At 40.6% G+C, this 20,750-nt stretch overlaps 2 protein-coding genes across 2 annotated transcripts in view; one reads left to right on the plus strand and one right to left on the minus strand.

Moving 5' to 3' along the window:
- The window catches only part of WRNIP1 (Werner helicase interacting protein 1), a 54,218-nt gene extending 50,902 nt beyond the window's left edge, over nucleotides 1-3,316 (minus strand). The window contains exon 1 of the mRNA XM_019521864.1: nucleotides 2,889-3,316. Coding sequence (XP_019377409.1) covers nucleotides 2,889-3,251 — 363 coding nt within the window. The 5' untranslated portion in view covers nucleotides 3,252-3,316. The remainder of the gene's footprint in view (nucleotides 1-2,888) is intronic.
- Nucleotides 1-20,750, plus strand: part of MYLK4 (myosin light chain kinase family member 4) — a 106,136-nt gene that overhangs the window by 8,148 nt on the left and 77,238 nt on the right. Inside the window, exon 2 of the mRNA XM_019521861.1 lies at nucleotides 9,975-10,173. Within this exon, the coding sequence (XP_019377406.1) occupies nucleotides 9,975-10,173 (199 nt within the window). The remainder of the gene's footprint in view (nucleotides 1-9,974; nucleotides 10,174-20,750) is intronic.

Below are 20,750 nucleotides of genomic sequence, written 5' to 3' on the forward strand. Positions count from 1 at the left end.
CATCAATATCTTTCTGTCTTCATAGAAAAAATCAGGAGATAGAGCAGATGAAGAAACAGACAGGCTTATGTCTGTGATCTAAACCAGTGTTTCTCAACCAGTGGAACACGAAGGTTGTGTAGGTGAGAATTTCTCATTTGAAAATTTCCATTAATGATTAATATAATACTAAAATGCATGTAAATGTAAAAATACACTTCTTGGAAAAGTGGGTTTTTGTTTTTATCATGGTGGGACCAGGGTTTCTTTGACAAAATGGTTGGTGGGAGATAAGGTGCAAAAGGTTGAGAACCGCTGATCTAACCAAGCCCAACAGAGAAAACACGATTTTAAAAGATGCGGTGTTTAAAGAATATATTGGTTTATGAAGATTTTTCAGCATTAGTGAAACTTGAAAGGAAAAAAATCCATCACAAAGGTACTTTTTGGCCTCATTGCTCCCTTAAACATATAAATTCAGTCAGAGATAAATTCAGCTTGGTTTGTCTGGTACTGGGCAAAACTGCTTTTATTCAGTTTACTATTCCTGTAATCAAGATAGGGATCCTCCGAAAACTTCTTAATTGATACTTTCATAATGGTTAAGTGTCTTATAGAAACATCCAGAAAAATCTTCTAGAACTGGAAGAAGGCCTAAATTGGGTAGCAACAACGAGACCGCGTCAGACATGGATGGAGTGAATGTAAATAAGGGAGTCTAATTTACACCACCTTACATATCACTTCTGAATATAGAAGGTGTCTAATTCTATTCCTATTTCAACACCTAAGCTTTCACTTATGACTATTTTATCTGGCATATGGAGCTTAGAATTAAGACTTGAAACTAAATTAGATATAGTATCTGCTAACATTTCTCCCTGGGGAAAACAAAACTGAGATGATGGACAAAATTAGTCAAAAGGAAAAAAAAACAGGAAAAATCACTGGATGGAAACAAGACTAAGGAACTAAAAAGGACTGGATAGTTTAGATAGAAGTTTTTATTTTTTTAACCCCACAAAAAGACTTTGAAAACTTCAGTACAGCATTTGAGTTTCCACATACTGCATTTTCATTTGAAATTCAAAAATGAAAACGTTGTGATTTCTTTAGTCTGTTGACATCGCTGGGTGATTTGGGATTTGATTTGGTGGACTGAGCCCAAGGAGAGAGCAGAACTCTCACCTCCTAGTAATACAACACTTGCTTAAACAGAGGAACAGCAATCTCTCCCTTTTTCTTATACACAGCTCCCTGCACATCTTTTCACAGCATCGGATAGTGAGATTTAGCCCACAAAAGTACTATACATGCACACCAAAGTACTACACACACACACTGGTGATGCAAATGTGTGTGTATACATAGACACACATATACACACATATCCTAGTTATTCTGTAAGGTGCAGATGTGTATGTGTGTATATATGCACACACACACACACACACACACACACACACACACCCCCCTTAGGTGATCCATACGGTGCAAACGTAAGTGGGCATGTATGGGTGTGTGTGCACGCGTATGTATGTTTACATGCATGTATGTACCTTAGTTGGTCTATAAGGTACAAAACTGTGTTTGTATATACATACATGCACACATACCTTAGTTGATCTATAAGGTGATAAATCTGTATGTGTGCGTGCATACACATGTATGTATGTGTTTGTGTGTACACACACATATGCCTAAGTTCAGTGTTTCTCAACCAGTGGGACAGGTACCACTGGTGGGACTCAGTCACATAGGTGGGACTTCAACCCATTGCCTGATTGAAAAAAATCAGTTGTTTGCATCTCAGATAGATGAATCAACAGATATCACAAACAGTGCAATTTTGGGGGGCTTTGGTCTTATCTTGGTGGGACCAGGGTTTTTTGACAAAATGGTTGGTGGGATGTAAGGTGCAAAAGGTTGAGTACTACTGCCTTAGCTGATCTATAAGGGATGTACACACACATACACAGAGATGGTTTATAAGGTGCAAGTGTATGTATCTACATACATAGGCAGGCAAGGTTTGTTGGGTAGATGTGATCTCTTTTATTAGACCAACTAAATGCAGGCAGTCCTCGACTTACAACGTTTATCCCAAAGGGTCCTGACAGGCACGCAGGGTCCCGGGGTCGGCGCCCAGCAATCCCTCCGAGCGGAACCGGGCGGCAGTTGACCTGGGCCGGGGTGGCAGGGGCACGGGCAGCCTTCCACGAGGCCATGTCAACCTGGAGGTCCGGAAGGGGACCAATCCGGCAGGCCAAGCTGGGCGACAGTTCCAGAAGCCGGGACACAAATCCAGCTTCGCCCTGGTGACTTGCCTGAGGGCAGGGAAGGCCAGGGCTATTTAAAGGGTCCCGGCAGGTACGCAAGGCCCCCAGGGTTGGCACCCAGCAAGCCCTCCGAGCAGAACCGGGGGCGGTTGACCTGGGCCCAGTTTCAACACTATGACATCAGTTCACTGTGTTGCCCATCTCCCTGGAGAACATCTGTCCAAACTTCCTCTGACACTTTCTTTAAGAAAGCAGACGAGACTCCAAAAAAACCTGCAGCCAAGTCTCCTGAGAAGCCTCCAGCCAAGAACCCTTCAAAAAGTCCAACCAAGAGCCCTTCAAAACGTCCAGCAAAGTCACCTCAAAGAAGTGTTTCGAGTTATCTTTCGACTTAGGAGGTGGAGTCTGTGAGTTACAATGTTTCGACTTAAGACCAGTTACATTTCCACGCCGTTTTCCATTCAACCAATTGTGTGGCAAGTCCGAGGACTGTCTGTATCAGAGATCACATCTACCCAAAGACCCTTGCCTGCCCATGTCCCTGGCCCAACGCGGCTACACCCAGCACCCCTACATATACACACACATCCATCCATAGGCGGAGAAGAGAAGGGCCGGGCCGGCACTCACCTTGCCGCAGCCGGGCGGCCCCCAGAGGATGAGGGACGGCACCTCGCGGCTCTCTAGCAGGGAGCGCAGCAACGTGTCCTCGCCCACCACCTGGTCCTGTCCCACGTACTCGCCCAGGCTGCCGGGCCGCAGCTTGTCGGCCAGCGGCTTCCCCTCCAGCTTCTGCGCCAGGCTGTCCCCGCTCAGCGCCGCGGGGCCGGGGCTCCCGCCTGGGCCGGCCCCCGCCAGGCGCGGCTTCTTGCAGGAGGGCTCCGGCCCCGCGCCCTGCAGGCAGCCGTCCAGGTGCGCGTTGATGTGAGAGGCGGGCAGCTCCAGCGCGCACACTGGGCACTGCACCCGCGCCTCCGCCCCGGCCCCGGCCATGCCCCTGTCCCTGTCCCTGTCCCTGTCCCGAGCTCCCGCACAGGCCCCGGCCGCAGCGGTGAGAGGATTTGCGCGGACAGGAAGCGAGCGGATCCTGCCCCGGGGCTGGCGGAGCGCTGGGAGATGTAGTCTTCTGTGTCCCGCCCTCACGGGCCTGCAGAGAGCCGGCCCGGCCCGCGGTTTCACTCGCTCGCTCACTTTCTTTCACGGGGTCTCACCTGCCTGTCTGCCTCTGGCATGGGGCACCTCCAGAGGAGAAGACCACCAAATCTGCACCTCGCTCTGCACAAAAGGACTCTGAGATTGGGGGTGGACGTTTATTCCCCTGGGTACCGCCCCTGTGCAAAATGGAGTTTCTTTTCTACCGACGAGGACTTTTACAAGCTTTAATTTCTCCTCAGCCTGAAGAAGGGTGTATGTGCCCAAAAGCTTGCAAAGAAAGGAATGGTTTTTGCTACTATTTTGTTGATCTAATAAAAGGTATCGCCCAAGAGCTTTACATAACTCGTATTGGAAGCTCAAAATAATTGTATTTTCTGAAAAGGTATCGCACACTGAAAAAAGACGTGTATAAGTTATCTTACATACTTTAGATTGCTCCTTATAAGTTGCCACTGAGTGAGGGAGAAGTGGGTCATCAAAGTTGAAAGATTTTGTCATTCTGAGGCAAGCAATCATACGAAAGTGCTGACAGCAAACTCAAAAGTCAGTTAAGATTCCCCAACAGTGACTTGGGTTTTGGTGCGCTGCATCAATTAGCTGCCTCCAAAAATGCCATACGTTTTGAACACTTTTACTGTTGCTGATCGTACATTGTATGAGGGTTAAAGTTATTGAACAAATGCAAGAATTACCATACACCTGGCAACACTGCCTCCCAGGGAGAAGCTGGGCGCCCAAATGTCACGGTGGGTGCCAGGGATTCTCCACCAGGTTGGCCTGAGAGTCTCTCGAGGGGCACACCTGGCACCACTGCCTCTCAGGGGTCCCAGCACAATCCACAGAATAAACCCAGGAGGGATCTCAAATAGAAATACCGGCGGAGGTCTGTTGTCTTTTCAGTAGAAAAAAAAAGCTGACCTATTTTTCTGTATGCAAAAGAGGGAAAAACAAAGGGGCAGCATTTAGCAAGGGGTGCCTTGAGTCTCAAAAAGGTTGAAAACCACTGGTGTATTCTCTCTCCCTCGTGAGTGATAGGAGTTTGCTTTCTCTGTCATGACTGAAGCCCCAGCAACACCACGTTGTTGCTGTGGGGAAAGAAACCACATCCAGTTGTGCCAACCCTGCAGCCCCAGGAACTGACACAAGAACAAGGGGGAAGTTCCCACTTCCACATAGAAAATCATAGGGGTTAGGGTCACAAGCTGACAGGTCAAAGGAAGGGAACAGGTAAAAAGGTAAAGAAACCTTTTACCTTAATTTCCCTCCCACACCTCTGGAGGGGCCTCCAAACAAGCCTTTAGTCTCTAGAGTGCTCAAACAGCAGCCTGCAGCTGCCCCCCAAGTCTGAGTTACGTTCCTTCAGTCCACAGTCCTGCCAGTGAGATCTCCAGCTCCACTCTGCGCTCCACGATATAGGGCTGACCAGGCTCCAACTTATATGCATATTATTCTGTAGGATAAGTACAGGACATCGTTGATCTCCTTTCCTTTTTCTCTTCACTATTTCCTTTCTTATGGGTGTTACGCACTTACCAGTTGTAACCACTAGCTGTTGCCATTGGTCTTTCCATTAATGTTGCTATCTTCCATGTTTCAAATCATAGAAATGATTAGAGTTGGAAGGGACCTCAGGAGATCATCTAGTCCAACCCCCTACTCAAACCAGGACCATCCCCAGCTAGATCATCCCAGCCAAGGCTTTGTCTGCCTGGGTCTTTAAAACTTCCAAGGATGGAGAGTCCACAACCTCTTGGGGTAGCCTGTCCCTGAGCTTTACTTCCCTCCTAGTGAGAGAGTTTTTTATAATATCTAACCTAAATTTTGCTTGCTGCAACTTGAGAGCACACTCCTTGTTCAACTTCAATCAGTAAAAAAACTTGAATTATATTAAATATCCTTAAGACATGCACTATCACCACTCAAAAGTGCAAGTTTTAAGGATAAATGTAAGAACCTTTTTAAAAAATTAAATAGAGCCTGACATTTTCAGGCAAATTGTGAGGTGAAACACCACAGCGTTGCTCCAGTTTGACATGGGGCTTAAGCAAAATAAGAATTTTGTGTTCCTGTATAAAGTCTGTGTTCCCAATAGCCTACACTGCACAGAACATAGCTTGGGTTTTATTTTTTAGGGAAGCATAAATATTCAATTAGCATTGCAATTTAGCAGCTGAAGTTGACTAATTAATAATTCTTTCCAGGTTACATCTTGTTTCTCTCTTTGAATTATATATTTAATTTTAATTATCTGTTATTACATACTGTTCCTAGGTTGTAAATTTCCAAGTCAATCTAATGTCAGGATAAACTATGCCAGGGTACTCGGATGTAAACAAGTCCAGCTACCATGTAATAGTATCCAGCTCCTTACTTAAGTCTTGTCAGTGGCTGGCTGGCATGTGGAAAACCACAAGTCACAGATGAAGTTCTGGGCAGACCTTAAATTAAAGTTTATGAATTAATACAGTGCCCTGCTCTGTGAGGATGGCTTCTTTCACCCTATCTTAATGCAGCCACCAACAAAAAAATGTGGCAAGCACCAACTGCAAGCCACAATATCAGCAACCACAGTAAGCTGAGGCAGGGAGGGAAGAGTAGCCTTCCCTCTGCACAAGGCAGGGAGCCATGCCTTTAGTAAAATGGGGGTTGGATCAGAAATTCATGGGCTAGATCCAATCTCTTTGCAGGCAATAAGCTGCCAACTTCTGGTGTATTTCTGTCCATCTCTAAACATACTTTTACCTCTATTATGCATGCATCATCACTGTGTAGACCAAACGACAACTTTGCTCCACACAACCAGGCATGATGGCTCCATCCAGTAGAAAATATCTGTGCCTTTAGGGGTTGGAAGTCATAACTGATGTGTCCAAAGTGTTCAAGCATGGAGATGTATGTTACGACTGGAGAGATTCTGTTGTCATTGTGCTGGGGTTGGTATTGTAGCAGGTAGGAGTGAGGTCTGAGTCTGGCTTTGTTGTTTTGAGTGACGACAGTTTGAGGATTGCATTGTAATAGCAGAAATCGGTGCTTGCATCCCAGGCAGTCAGACCAGAGCAGATATGGTTGTAACATAGAGCTTGGTTGTAGATGATGGATCTAGTGGTGAGTTTAGGATGAAAGCTGGCGGCATGTAGGTAGTGGTGGTGGTCAGAGGGTTTCCAATACAATGTTGTAGCAATGTAGTCATTGCAGACCTTCATTGTCATGTCTACGAAATTAATTTTCTGGGTGGATTACTCAGAGGTAGTTTGATGCAGGGGAGGACATTGTTGAAGTCCTGGTGAAATTTCTCTAGATTCCTTCCTGTGTGTCCATACAATCAAGATGTCATCAATGTACCTTAGTTATATCAAGGGGATAAGGGGACAGCTGCAGAGAAAACAAACTTCAAGGTCTGTCATAAAAATATTACCATATTTTGCGGGTAGGTGGGAAAGGAGCATACATGGCCCCATGACAGTGCTATTCATTTGTATAGGGAGTCCCCAGATTTGAAATAGCACTGCATGAGGACAGAGCAGGAAAGTGCAATGGAAACAGAGCAGCATCCTTGTTAATGTCTTTTTTGCTTGTAATCCATCCTCATAGGGATGTACAGACATCCACAGTAGTCAATATGGTGTCTGCTGGAAGCTTGTCAACCTATTGTGGTCTTTTTGACTTTTTTGCAACAAAGAATTGCCCCGTTATTTTTCCATATTCAGAAAACAAATGAAAGGTAAGAGCTGGCACTTTCTAAGGGACTCCCTGAATCTGAAAAGGTTAACAACCCTTGGCATAGAGAGTTAGAAGATACAAGCAAAAGAGATAAAGTCTCCTTCTGTGGAAAGAGCTAGCTGTAGGCCCACTAATAGGCACTGATTTCTGAAAAAAATAACTCAAAGGACTAGAGGTTTCTACTTTTTCACAGTGCCAAAGACACAGTGGCTTTACCACTACTGTAGAATGCTCTTTGCAATCAAGTTGGGCAGTCACTTACTCCCTCAAAGACTCTGCCTATTTACTATGGCTGTTTATAGACGTTATGTTTTTATAGGTTTAATCCAGACTACAGCCATCACCATATACATGTAGTCACTTGTAGTCTGAATTAAACTTGGCTACAATCTAAATTAACTAATCCTCATTGAATAAGGATTGAAGTTAATGCATACTAGGGCAGTCCAAATTAGGCAATTTAAACTGTGTTAATTAGCATGTGTATCCAGTGTTGCTTTTAGTAAAAAACAGTCCTTAGGAACTCAACAGAGGCTATCAGGCACAAAGTAACAGCTTTACAAAGTCATATGTGCCAACAACACCACACCTTAAGTAAGTATTCTAAGTATTAATATCCTGACTAAGCCCCCGGCCCTGCTCAAGCACATGGGCTACTGGTTGGGGCAATTCCCCTTGATCATCTATTAACCCTTAATTTGAATTGAAATTTAATTTGGACTGTAATGCAAATCAGTCAACCAACTGTGAGCAGGTCTACAAACAGCTAGGAGTGACATTTCCAAGGAAGTGCTAAAGTAGGAGTAGACTAACACATTTGGTCAATGACTTCTTACTTTCTCCTTAACTGCCTTCTGAAACCCAGCTGATTACAATAAGGTCTTTGGGCTTGCCACCCCCTTCAGTCTTTTTCCCCCAGTTAACTGTGAACATCAGCCAGCTGGAGAACAACAGGTACTTTCTTTAGGACTTGTAGTTCTTAGTAGGCAGATTGGTGCATTTGCTGTTCACAACCCCAGGGAACTGTGTGTTCATTAAGGAACTATGGAAAAACTATTCAAGGTTTCCATGGTCACGAAGGAACTCTCATACAGCTGGAAGCCATCTTTGCAGCCACATAGTTCAATAATGTTTCACAGCCCTTAAGTAATCACTGAACCCCAGGCATGATTTTTACTTGGGTACCACCAGTAGTTTGGCCTAGTGACTTTAGAATATGCCTCACCACAAACATGGTAATCAGAAGATCTACAAAGTCTGGGTTATGCTAACTGAAGTAGTTAGTAGATACAGCAAAGATAGAAAGCCTGCTCAGTGGAATTTTGCACAGGAAAGGGGCGCTAATAACAACTTTCCTCCTTCTGAGGGCTATGCTGTAGTCAAAGAGTGGATGTTGCTGATTGGAAGGAGGTTGGGTAAAGTCAGCTGGAATGCTAGCCTACCTAGCAAAGTGGGTGGGAGGGTAGCTACATCTAAATATAGATTTTTGTGGAAATGCTGTGAGACTTTTTTCTTTTTGAAAGGGAATATATGCCCAAATGAAAGACAAAATATCACATTTAATTGCATACCTAATCACATATTATATAACATTATTTTTCTGTATTACTATGATCAAAATGCAAATAGTCATTAGTATTACAGGACTGGTCATTTACACCTGTCAAGGGCTCATGCACTAATCCACTGCTTTTGTATTTAGGCTTCCAAAAACATTAGTGTAAGGTTTACAAAAAAATCATGAAAACCCTTCAGATTCAGGTTAACAAGTTAAGAATGTCCCTTTATCACTGGAATTTTACAGTAGGTTCTTCCCCTCCCCCTTCAGTATCTGTTGAACCAGGGGACAATTTGTCAATATGTAACGGATTGTTATGGAGACTTACCTAGGTTCTCTAGAAAATTTTATCCCTAAGTCACTTCGGAAAATGGATTGGGTTGAAAACTGACTGGAATAACCTGTGAGGATGCCATTCTGACTTTTATTCCAGATTAATTCCAGATTAATGAGCTTTCAAAAAAAGACATGTTTTTGGAATCAAATCACATTTTTTCCTGGAATAGATAATAAATAGTCCACACAGCTATTCTAATATTGTCATTAATATAGTAATTGCAGAACATCTTAATTTGTGACCTAGACAAATTGGAGGATTGGGCCAAAAGAAATCTTATGTGGTTCAACAATGACAAGCGCAAATTCCTGCATTTAGGACAGAACAATCCTATGCACCGCTACAGGCTGGGGACTGATTGGCTAAGCATCAGCTCTGCAGAAAAGTACCTGGGGTTTATAGTGGACAATAAGATGGATATGAGTCAGCAGTGTGCCAAGAGGACTAACAGTGGGAAAGCCTAGGTTGTGTTTCAGCCTCATCTACCTCCTTTAATGCCCCAAACTCTCATTTACTTCAGTAACAGCATGGTAGGTTCTTGTGGATCTCTTGCTGAACTCATAGTAGACACAGACAGAGACAGCATGAAGTCTTGAAATTGGTAATAGTATGTAAGGCAGGCCAGTGTCACTAATATATAATACACTAATGTATATACATACATTTTCTTTTTTGAAGCCATGGTTCTCAACATGAAACTAAATGACCATAATGAATAATTGGAATAAAATTCAGTATGTTGTAACCCATTTAAATTACCTGACATTCTGAACCTAAAACATTTCCCTCTTAATATCTATTGCTATTAATTCTTCATTTTGATAAGAAATAACCACATCCACAATTTTAAGAGGAAAAATATTTAAAGTTTATATTGCAAACTTGACATTTTTCCTAAGATAAATGAACAAATGACATTAATGTGTAACATTTTGTCTCATTACAGACAAGAAAAGGGAGACACAAAAGATCACGAATGCTCATTGATTTATGAAACTAAGATGGAGAGAAAACAGTCTACAGACCTAAATGGTTTTGATACGCAGGTGATTAAGTGTAATAGGCTGGAAGAAATCAACATACGATACAATGGTAGCAGACTGGGAAAGATGGCCTTTTTTGAGTGCTTGAAAAAAGTGGAGAAGGTAAGACTTTTGGGGAAGAAAAAGTCAGTGAATCAGACCCTGGCATTTGCTTTATTTAGCTGTGTGGCCCCCCTCTGTGTTAAATAACCTTGTCCTAGCTAATGGTATGAGTATCAAACAAAGAATCCAACCTGAATCTTCCACATTGCATAATACAAAGCCCTTTGCCAAGGATAGATCTCAGCTGTCTGACATTAGCAGTCTAGGGTGGTTGCAAGATGGTATCCGATTCGTTACCAAGAAATCTCTATAAATCATTGAATTGGTTTCTGCTTTATCCTTTTAATATATTTCAAAAATCAGGGTTTGGTTAGAAATGTTGCAGGAGCATATGTAGAAAGGGCTTTGGGGTTGGTCCAGCTGAGTGTAGGCCTACAGGCAGAAAACAAATGCTATATGGAATAAACTGCAGAAACAGTTTATATATACCCACTCTAACTTTGTGTGCTAGCCAAAATAACTCTCTCCAATGATAAAAGCTAATGAAGTTTATCTTCCCCAAGCTGATTTCCAAACACAGATGCTGTTTTTCCAAATACTGATCCCAAACTAATTTACAGATCCGTTGCAGAACTCTGAGATCCTGATCCAACAAAACAAGCCCATGTGCTTTGCTGACCTGAGGCCTCACTGACTACCTGGTGTACAGGCATCAGTAGAGGGGCAAAAAAGAAGATAGATCTGAACATGAAAGCTTTTCTTTTTTTATCTGATAACCTGTGAAACCTCCCCAATTCTTGTAAACTCTTAAGGGTGGAGACTATTAAATCTATTGCAGGAAATAGAACTATTTACTGGGGTGAGAGAGATAGAAAGAGAGTACATTGATTTAATTTCAGTGGGTGGTGTCCTACTCTGTTTACAAGTAACAAGGCCCTTTATGTCAATTGAAGAGCAGTATGAAGCCCAGAGAGAAAACCTGTTACACAGACACTCAGAAAAATTATGGGGAAAATATGCAAACATTGTAAATGCATGTGTATTCACTTGAAATATAAATGTGCTCAGAGATGTACTGAACATAATTGCAGGAGAAAATACACTTTTGGTCACAATAGAAACAGCTGTTTTTCTAGACAAATTATTTTTCTAAAATAAACACAAACAGTGTCTCTTAAGTATAATATATTCTCAAATCAAATTCTGAAACTGAGTAAAAATGGAACTGTGGAAAACAAATAATCATGCTGCAAACTCAGCTGTGTTTTTAAACAATTTAGAGGCAGCAAATACTTGCCAGAAGCTGTGGTATTGCATTCCTCTAGATGGTGCTCTTTTCCACATTTGATTGACAGTCTGAGATTCTTCCCCTGGAAAAGAGTAATTAGTAACCAAGTGCAAAAAAGGGCCATGGCAAAGCAGGTCTTACTTTTCTCTCTCACCCAATGTTGATAACATGTCCTTTTTATTATTTTTTTTAAAGAATAATGTTTAAAGAACTACCAGCTACTGTATCATGGTAATCATATTTTGTGCAAAATGAGGGCCACAGAATAAAAGACAGATAGCATAAGAATTTTTTTTTATAAAGGGAGTACATTTTGTGATCATTTTTTATACCTGACACTTTATGCTGTCCTTCATTAGTATTGTTTGCAAGTATATATCTAACTGTGGGTTTAATTTCAGCTGTTAACACAAAGGTCATATACTTTTCAGTTAAAGCTGCAAGACAGAATTTCCATAGAAATTATTTCTATATCTGAAAACCTCCTACGACTTGGTAATTATTTATAGCATGAGAGATTTCAGGAATTTTAAAAGTAGTGGAATGACATGTGTCCTCTCCCTGAAATGACATATTGGTCATTTTGGCTATTCACAGTCAACTTCATCCCTTCTTCATTTGATTGTCTTCAGACTGCTCCAGTTACATGATGAAATCGTATCCCACTGAAGTCAGTTGAAGTGGGACCAAAGTTCCACTGAGTCTGTACCCCTTGCAAGGCTAGGGAACATATTTTAACAGTAAGTAGAGCTATGACCCACATGTTCAAATTGATCCCAGAGGTCCAAAAAGGCAACACTAAGAACAAGAGAGATTAAGATAACATAGAAGTAGTTTCTTTAATGTCAACAACATGTTCTTTAACTTCAATTCTATGATTCTGTTGCAAAATATATATTTACAATTTATTAGTAGGTTTAACTGATATTTAGCATGCTATTGCCAAACCAGCTAGACACTTTACTAAATTAATAAAGGCACCCACAGTGCATAATAGATTTTTTCAGGAATGTGAAGCAAGATCAGCATCATATAAATACTAAGCACTGTTAAACTGTGCTTTGAAGCTCTCCAAGCTCCAGCAGACCACCTGGCTCTAAAGGCCAGAGAAGAAAGTTATTCTTTGATCCTGGTGTCCACAGAGCCTGCAGGGCTGTCATGAAGCCCAGTTATTGTTGCTATTGTTTAGAGTTGTAGCTGTTACCAGTTAACATGTTGGTTGCAGGGTTTCTGGACTCTTTACCTAGGGACAGAAGTTACACATCAACTGAACTGGTTTAAGTGATCAGAAATTGGTTTAAACCTGTAGCAGAACATAAGTTCAGTGCACATAAACCCATTCAAAATGGCCAAAACTGGTCTGAGATAAACCTGGTTGAATGTAGTATCAGACATAACTGATTTGGGTTTAACCAGTTTATGGAACTTGCATCCCAGTCCTCTTCCTGATAGAGTCCCCCAGCATCCCAGCATGCCTTTCAGCCCTGGGCTGGACTGTCTGCTTCAGAGAGCAGGGCTGGCCCCACCCCGACCTCCCTAGCTAGAGCACTATCACTGCTCTGGGTGGCTGAGCAGGGGGTGGGGAACTGCAGGCACAGCAGTGTCTGCCTGGCTTCCTCCTGCCCCCTCCACCTCCCCGTTGCCCATTGCTACTCAAGCAGGGATCCTCCTCTCTCCCACAGCACAGACCCTAACCAGCATCAGGTCATGGTCACACCACCCCCATGCTAGCTAATGCTCAGCGGTGTCTGCGTGTGTGTCTTCAACTTCAGTAAGACAAAGGCAGGCAGGACAGTGTCCACTTAGGGCTTTTTGAAGTTAATCAACAGGTTAGCTGGTAATGTATAATGGGGGAGTGTGCCACTACGATGAAGTAGCTACTAGTCATATATAGACACACACGATTGCAATGTCACCATAGTGTATCACTACAGTAATGTAACGTGTTGCTACAGCTACATAGTGTGACACATAGGCGCACCCTTGCCTTATATTAAAAAGAAAGAGTAAGATGCTCTCATTATTGTGGAAAAACACTTAAAATTTAAGAGGAATATACTCTAAAGGCCCAATAGTCAAATAAAAAGAAGATGAAACTCTTGGGATAAAAAGAAACACTCATGACTGTTGAGTCAATCTCAATTTGGGGGAAAAAGGGACTGATTCATGATTTTTAAGTGTTTAGGATTGACAGTAATCAGATTGTTACTTGGTCCTTAGAGAGATATTTAAAACTCTTTTCCTGCCAGTCTCTGCACAGTTGTATATACACAGTCATAGAGAGAATTATGTTGCATCTCATTCACAATGTTTTACTGTTCACATTATATCTACAGTCATACCCTTACACTTGCTGTACAATGAAAGTATAATCCTGCAGATTATACCTCAAGTCTGGACAAATAGACTGCAACTATTAACACTGTATTATACCTTTTGTCTCTTAATTCTGTTGTTGAAAACTAAATGTTTTCTGCACTCTATTTACAAGGGGAGCTGGTAGCATTCTCAGTCATTGGTTATATTACATTTCCTATTTTAAGACTGTTTTCAGTTGCTTATTGCTCTATGAGCTTAGCCTAAGCCTATGGGCTTAGGCTAAACTCTGAAGTATCTGCTTTAAACTTAATTTATTTGGATAATTTCAACTAAAACAATCTAGCCATTACTGGGAGTATTAACAAAAAATGCGTTGCTTGCCTACATTAAAATGTTCCTACAACTGTTTTCTTGAAATAATCTAGCATCTCTGTATTTTGGATCAGGGACTTTACATTTGGCAGAAGTTAAGGCTATTGGATATGAGGGGAGGGACAGGTTGTGGACAGATATGTGGTGGACTGGGACAGAGTGGAACAAAGGGAAAAAGGCAGACTGGGAAGCAAAACAGTTAATAAACCCGTTGGAACACACTCCTTTCTAGAACTTGAAATGAAACCCAGGAGTAGTTTGAATCTACATTCCTCTGCTATCAAATAACTGAGAAACCTACCAGGATAGTGTATGTTTCATTCCCTTTGGCCCCCAAATATTGCTTTTTGTATATTTTTTTCATTCCTCATTTATTAAAAGGAGAAAGCAGCTAACAGATGACTGACGGTATGAACTGTTAAATGCCAGGGATTGTGCTAATAGATTTGGCTCATTTGAGAAGCTCTAGGTTGTCAGAGCAAATTACCTTTCAAGCTATGCTATGCACATTTTCTCTGTAGGCTCTTGCACCTGCTTCACACTTGTCATTACGCCATCACTTATAGGTACAGGGAATGTGTTGAATTGTGGGACTGCATTCACTCTTTCTTGCAAGGGTATCTATGCTTCTCTAGCTAGGTACTGCTTACAGAGCTGGGGAGGGCATTGAAAACACCTACAAAATTACTTTTAGTAAACCAAGAGACCAAAGTAAATAAAAAATGGATCTACCCTTGAATGGAAAATCTGACTGGATTGCAGGTAGTTTTTGCATCTTAGCATCATTCCTATGGCAAACGTTATGGACTGTGCTAACCCATGGAAGAAACAGAAAGACCTCTGCAACTGGAAAGATGCAGGTAGTAGAAATGCTTTTAAAAAAGTCAATTCATTTCACATGTTAGCTTTGATGTTTTTAAGGAGGCAAATGCTGCTTGTAAACCCAGTTAGAGTGTGTGCATAATGTTTGTCCTCTTAACACGTACGGCCTTTCAGGGGGAAAAAGACAAATAGAGAAATGTAAAAGCATTGTTCTTTTGGATCACAGTCATCTCTTCCATAATTTGCAGCAACCCCCAGTCTAATGTTATTACTAAAAAAAAAAGTTACATCTCCCCATGGATGCTATTTGTAAGTTTCCACTGAAACATTTACTTGACTGACCTCTGCTGGGTGAGGTAGACAGGATCACCTCAGGTTTATCATTTGGCACCTACTGGTTGAGTAAGTCAGCCATCCAGTATTATTGTCTCACAACCAGTGCAGGAACAGAGAAGATCCCAGAAGAACCCAAATACTTAGATTTCTGCAAGGGTTGACATTTATTCTTTCCCCATTATTAGCAATGAAAATATTCCCCTTCTCAAAGATCCACGAGCTAATTTGGTGATTTTAGTAGGTTAGTGTTACGTTATTAGTTACAACCCAAGGACTGTATATTAAGTATACTATAATTCAGAGATAGGAAATGAGTACAGTGCTGACAGAATGTATTTTTTATTTTCAGAATTTTTAAAAAGAATTTACATCAGAAAATGTGTCATAAGAAAAAAACACCTAAGAATTTAGTTTTAGAAAGACACATTATTTCTTAGCATATAGATTGTCAGGCTGATTAGACTGCCACAGCTGCAGTTCTGTTTCTGTAAATTGAATTATTTAGTCTTAAATCTAACTTCCGGTGTATAGTATTTAAATTCTGAAATGTCCCTAAATTTCAGTTTTTCATATTTTCCTTTCCTAACGTTATCCAGAAAGAACAAACAGCAATTTGTGCAAGAGAGTAAGGGGACAGTGATAAAGAATAGAAAAAATAAGTAATATACAATCAACTGTCTTGATGTTGCTGTATGCGTAGTCATAAAACTACAAAATTGGAAAGAATGAAATTAAACAACAAAATTAAATTCTTCAGAAAAGCATTATTAGCTCCTTTGACATTCTTTTAGTTATAAAATTTCTGAACAACAACTCTGATCATATTAATGTCTTCCTCATCACAAAAGTTGTTCTTTCATAGTATGGTAATGGCTTCCTCAGTGAATTCCATTTATAAGAAGAACATGGCTCATATATTGTGAAAGATTTCTATTATGTTTCCATTTATGCTGGAATGGAAATAGATTATTTAATGAAATTGTATATGAGCTTTATATGGTATGGTTTGATACTTGTGTGAAAAATACCCTTTGAATAACTTGTTAAATAATATATTATCCATCACATATAGCATTCATGAATCCAGAGTTCAACCAGATTTAATTACTAAAAGCTCTTAAACCTTTATTTACTTTTCAATTTGTACTCTTCTGTTTTCATCTTTCATTCTGTTAATCAACTGAAAACAATTGATCTTACTCTGGTTTCCATTCAGACTGTAGGCAATTAAGCTTCCTCAAACATTATGACAGTACTTAAATTTTGGGGGTTCAAATAGTTTAGAAAGAATGATTTAGAATCAGGAAAACTGTTTGCCTTGTCCTTGGACTTTGTAAAATCTTTTTCTGAAATATACAATTTTGGGCCATATTTGTTTTGATAATAATACTTTACAGCTGGGATGCTCTTTATCTAACTTGTGATACCTTATATATTGTGCTTTAGTGCTTTCCTTTACCTCCAGGCATGTAGTGTAGGGGTGCTTGTGTTAGAGAAAAAACTGGAAAAAATTGTTTGGGGTAGTTCAGAATGGTTTAAAGAAATTTATACCTGCCACTCCCTCACATTTCTGAATTTGGTGAACAGAATTGGTACACAAGGGAGAACATCTGACTGGAAAACTATCAGTGTTGGATATCACATATGTAAATTATGCTGATACAGTGCCCACTCTTGCTTACATACAGCTATTTTAAGAAGTCTCAGTTTAGATTTCTAACTCACACATTTGAGAATATATAGAAAGTGTTCACCCTTCTGACAACTCTGCTGTTTCTTAAATAAGGCTCCTCCAGGGAGACAGGACAGCTTCTCCCACTCTGCTTTTTGTCACACTTTGGAATGTTCTTCTACTTACTTGCACAGGCTCTCTTGCTCTTTCTCTCTCTCTCTTTTCCCTCTTCTCACACATATCCACATTTCATACCCGTACCAGCCCTTACCTAAACCTAGCTTCAAAACATCAAATCTTCAGATAATTTGATATACTTCTGCATCATTCAACAGTTACTTCACTTGGAGAAATCTGGATTAGGAGGGAGGTCTAGTTCTCTCCTTCTATACACATGTGTAGGTCTTACTGAAGTTGATGTGAGTGGTACCTGTCTATATAAAGGTCAAACTGTTTCTAGAGTTTTCAGAGAAGCCAAGAAAGAAGAGTTTTGTTTTCTGGTTTTGTTTGTCTTTGCTTTTCATAATTTGTCATGCTGATTTTAAGTCAGTTGTCCTCTGGCTCTCAAGAGCTTTCTCTGCAGTGGGTGTACAGAAAATGTCACTGTTATCAGCACTGGCATGTCAGTGGGAACACTTGAGCATTGAACTCAGCGGGTAGCAAAGGAAGGGAACTGGAAATGGAAAATTTGAAAATATTTTACATTAATCTTGGTATCTCCAAACACCCACGTGTGTAATCCCTCCAAAATGATCACATAGTCTGTGCATTTTTGTGCATGGAATTGATAGATGTCTGTAAATACACAATGACAAGTGGGATGATACTTTGTGAAGAGCTTTCTGCTACCTGGCAGCTTAACAAAGCTCCTATTTACAGTGGTGTCAGTTAAAATAGGTTAGATTCCCCAATGCATATTTTTATGGAAACCTTGTATCTTTTTTTATGAATTTTACAAGATCTCTAGGAATACCTGTAATGATGGCTAGAGCTCTTTGTTGCCTATAATTCATGCAGTGTAAATCCAGCTCTGAAGTTCAACCCCGTGCCATCACTTCTCTGCATGCATCTGTGCTCTGCATGCTTTGAATTTTGGCTTCTGAACATGTAACAGTCCAGAAATCCTATCTGAAATGCAAGGTACAGCTAAAAAGAGCAAGGTAACCTGAGACATCACAGAAGTCATATTTGAAGATACTACTCTGCACTCCCTATGAGAGGGGACGTGATGAAAAGATTGATAAAGGACTTCCTTGCTTTTCTGTCCTCTGTAGGAAAACTTGGTATGCCTTGATTTACAAAAACAGGACATGGAGGAAGCAAATTCCCTCATTTCAAAAGCTCTTCCCCAAAGCAGTAAGAAAAAAGGGAACAGAAAATAAGGAATCTAGAGCTATACACAACAACTCTCCATTGCCCCTTTTCCATTCTGTACATGGAGCTACAGCAGATATACTAGGATCAGATCATGGATGACTGAGATAACCCGTGAGATGGACAAGACTGATTGGTGATATGGATGGAATAGTGACCTTGTGGTGGCTGTGCAGACACACTGGCCTATGTATGTCTTGTTATATATATTTCTAGGTATGCAGGTTGAACATATGGGTACCATGCTGTGCTTGCCCTCATCACCTTTGTGTTTGTCTGTCTATTCAGTAGGTGTAATTGTCTTGATACTGAAGGAGCTTTACTATTAATTGTACTTCATCTGTATGTTGAGCCCTCAATTTGAGATTGAGCTGGGAGAACTGTAATTAGATGATGTGCATCCTGAAGAAAGTATAGTCTAAATGACAAGCCAGAAAAATAATGGAAGGAAAGGTAAAGGGACTTCCCTAAGGATATGCTGTAGGTCAGTGGCAGAACCATAAAATAGAATCCAGTTATCTGTTTCTCTGTTCAGCGTCCTATTCAGTGGACCAAATTATTTTATAGTAAGCCTGAGAAATAAGCATTCCATGTTGTCTCAGAGCCGTCAACCTATCAGATCTCAGCTTTCCTTCAAGCCACTTCTTAAATATCAGTTAGTCTGTAGAGCTCCCTCATATCAATGGCACAAGGTTATTGTGATTTTTCTTAGTTAGTGAAACCAGTATCAAAGCAGGTAAAATAAAGCTTAAACACACTTAACCATTTCCTAGATGTTTTTCAGAACTTTCTGCCACTTACTGATACACAAGTTTCCTCAATCAGAGTCTCTCTCTCCTTGAGCTCCCAGGGTGAGTGTTTCATCAGCAGATGATAAGATGTAAACAGGGAAAATCATTTTCATCTAGCAAGGTTATCAATATTTATTTCAAGACAAACATTAAATCCTGGCCTTTGCTTTAGGACAAGATACTTACTTCTATGTCCATAAAATACAGCCTGAATTAGAAAGAAAGATAAAATGCCCTGAGTCATCTTGTGATATGTGATCTTGTGAATTCATTCTTCTTCTAGAACATTATTCTCGTGAATGTGTTTGTTTGTTTGTTTATTTATGGCCATAAACATTCAAAAGTGTCTTGTTGCACTTATCCAATCAGCCAACCTGTCACATACACTGGAAGATATATCTAGATGGCCCACCATGACCTTTCCTTCTGGCACTATCATCATGTGGTGTCTCAGCAAACATGTGCAATGATGGTCACAGTGCAATGCAGATGACATTCTGATGCTGGGTGCATTGTCAAGGATCCTGACCTATGGGCTTTTCACCTTGGAGAGGACACATTTCAGTTGCATCAGACCAGAGATGACTCTTCTCATGTAATAAACATCCTAAGAAGATGATTTTCATTTTCCCCTTAAGTGGTCAAGTCGTTAGAGTTCTTTGTTGGGTTTTTTCTCCTTCTACACTTTTACTAATCTTAACTCCTCCAATTAGGTTTCTCATTCACCCCCCATTAAACAGACTGGACCAAGTTCTGCCCTCAGATGGTCATGCATGTCTCCTGAGTTGGTAAAATTTTCTGTCATGGAACACTATATAATTGAAGAATTAGCTTGACCAAGGCAGAAGGTGGAATATTATGAGTTACTCTTCAGCTCAGAGTATGGTTTTGAGCAGGATATACACCTCTTCTGAGATGGATGGGATACTTAAGCAATCAATCCTTGCTTTCTAAGTAACTCTTACTGTTCCAGATACTCCTCTTGATTAACTTAATAGCTACATACCTACAAACTGGAGCATTTCTCTAAATCCTTTCATTCTGACAGAAACAAAGAATTGGGATAAGTGATGTAGTAATGTGTTGATATAACTCACCTATGCTCTATATGGGCTTGGACCCATAACATACTTAGACCAGGTAACCAATGTTTACACTAGTGTAACCAAGAAATAGACAAATGGCACAGTGTCACACACATGTAAGTTCCTAGAATCTAGTGCATAATTACCCTGTAAAAATCTGGTGTAAAACCATACAACTGTAAGTATTACAAGCCCAGAGCTATCCTGGTTTATCATTTCCCCATCAAACCTAGTGGTGAAGTACTACAATAGCAAGCAACTACTCTGAAACAAGTGATCATCTGTCCATTTTAGACACTGATGTAAATTCTAATAGTGTTAATGCTCTGTATCCAGGGTCTATGATTAGAATTTACAAATCTAACTATTATTCTGGAGTAAACAAAAATAAAAGTGGACCAGTACTCTCAAGGTAGAGAAAGGGTAGGGCTGAACTGAAATACACTTAAAATGATTCTTTTTTAAAGTTCCAAGACCGAAAACCCCATATTTCTCTCTCTCTCTCTCTTTGGTTTCCAGGCTAACTATGTGGATATAGGGCTACGTAATGTCAGCAGACAAGATCTCCCTAAATCAAG

The sequence above is a fragment of the Gavialis gangeticus genome, unplaced genomic scaffold (genome assembly GCF_001723915.1).
Source record: "Gavialis gangeticus isolate Ggan-Ray unplaced genomic scaffold, GavGan_comp1, whole genome shotgun sequence".
Lineage (NCBI taxonomy): Eukaryota > Metazoa > Chordata > Crocodylia > Gavialidae > Gavialis > Gavialis gangeticus.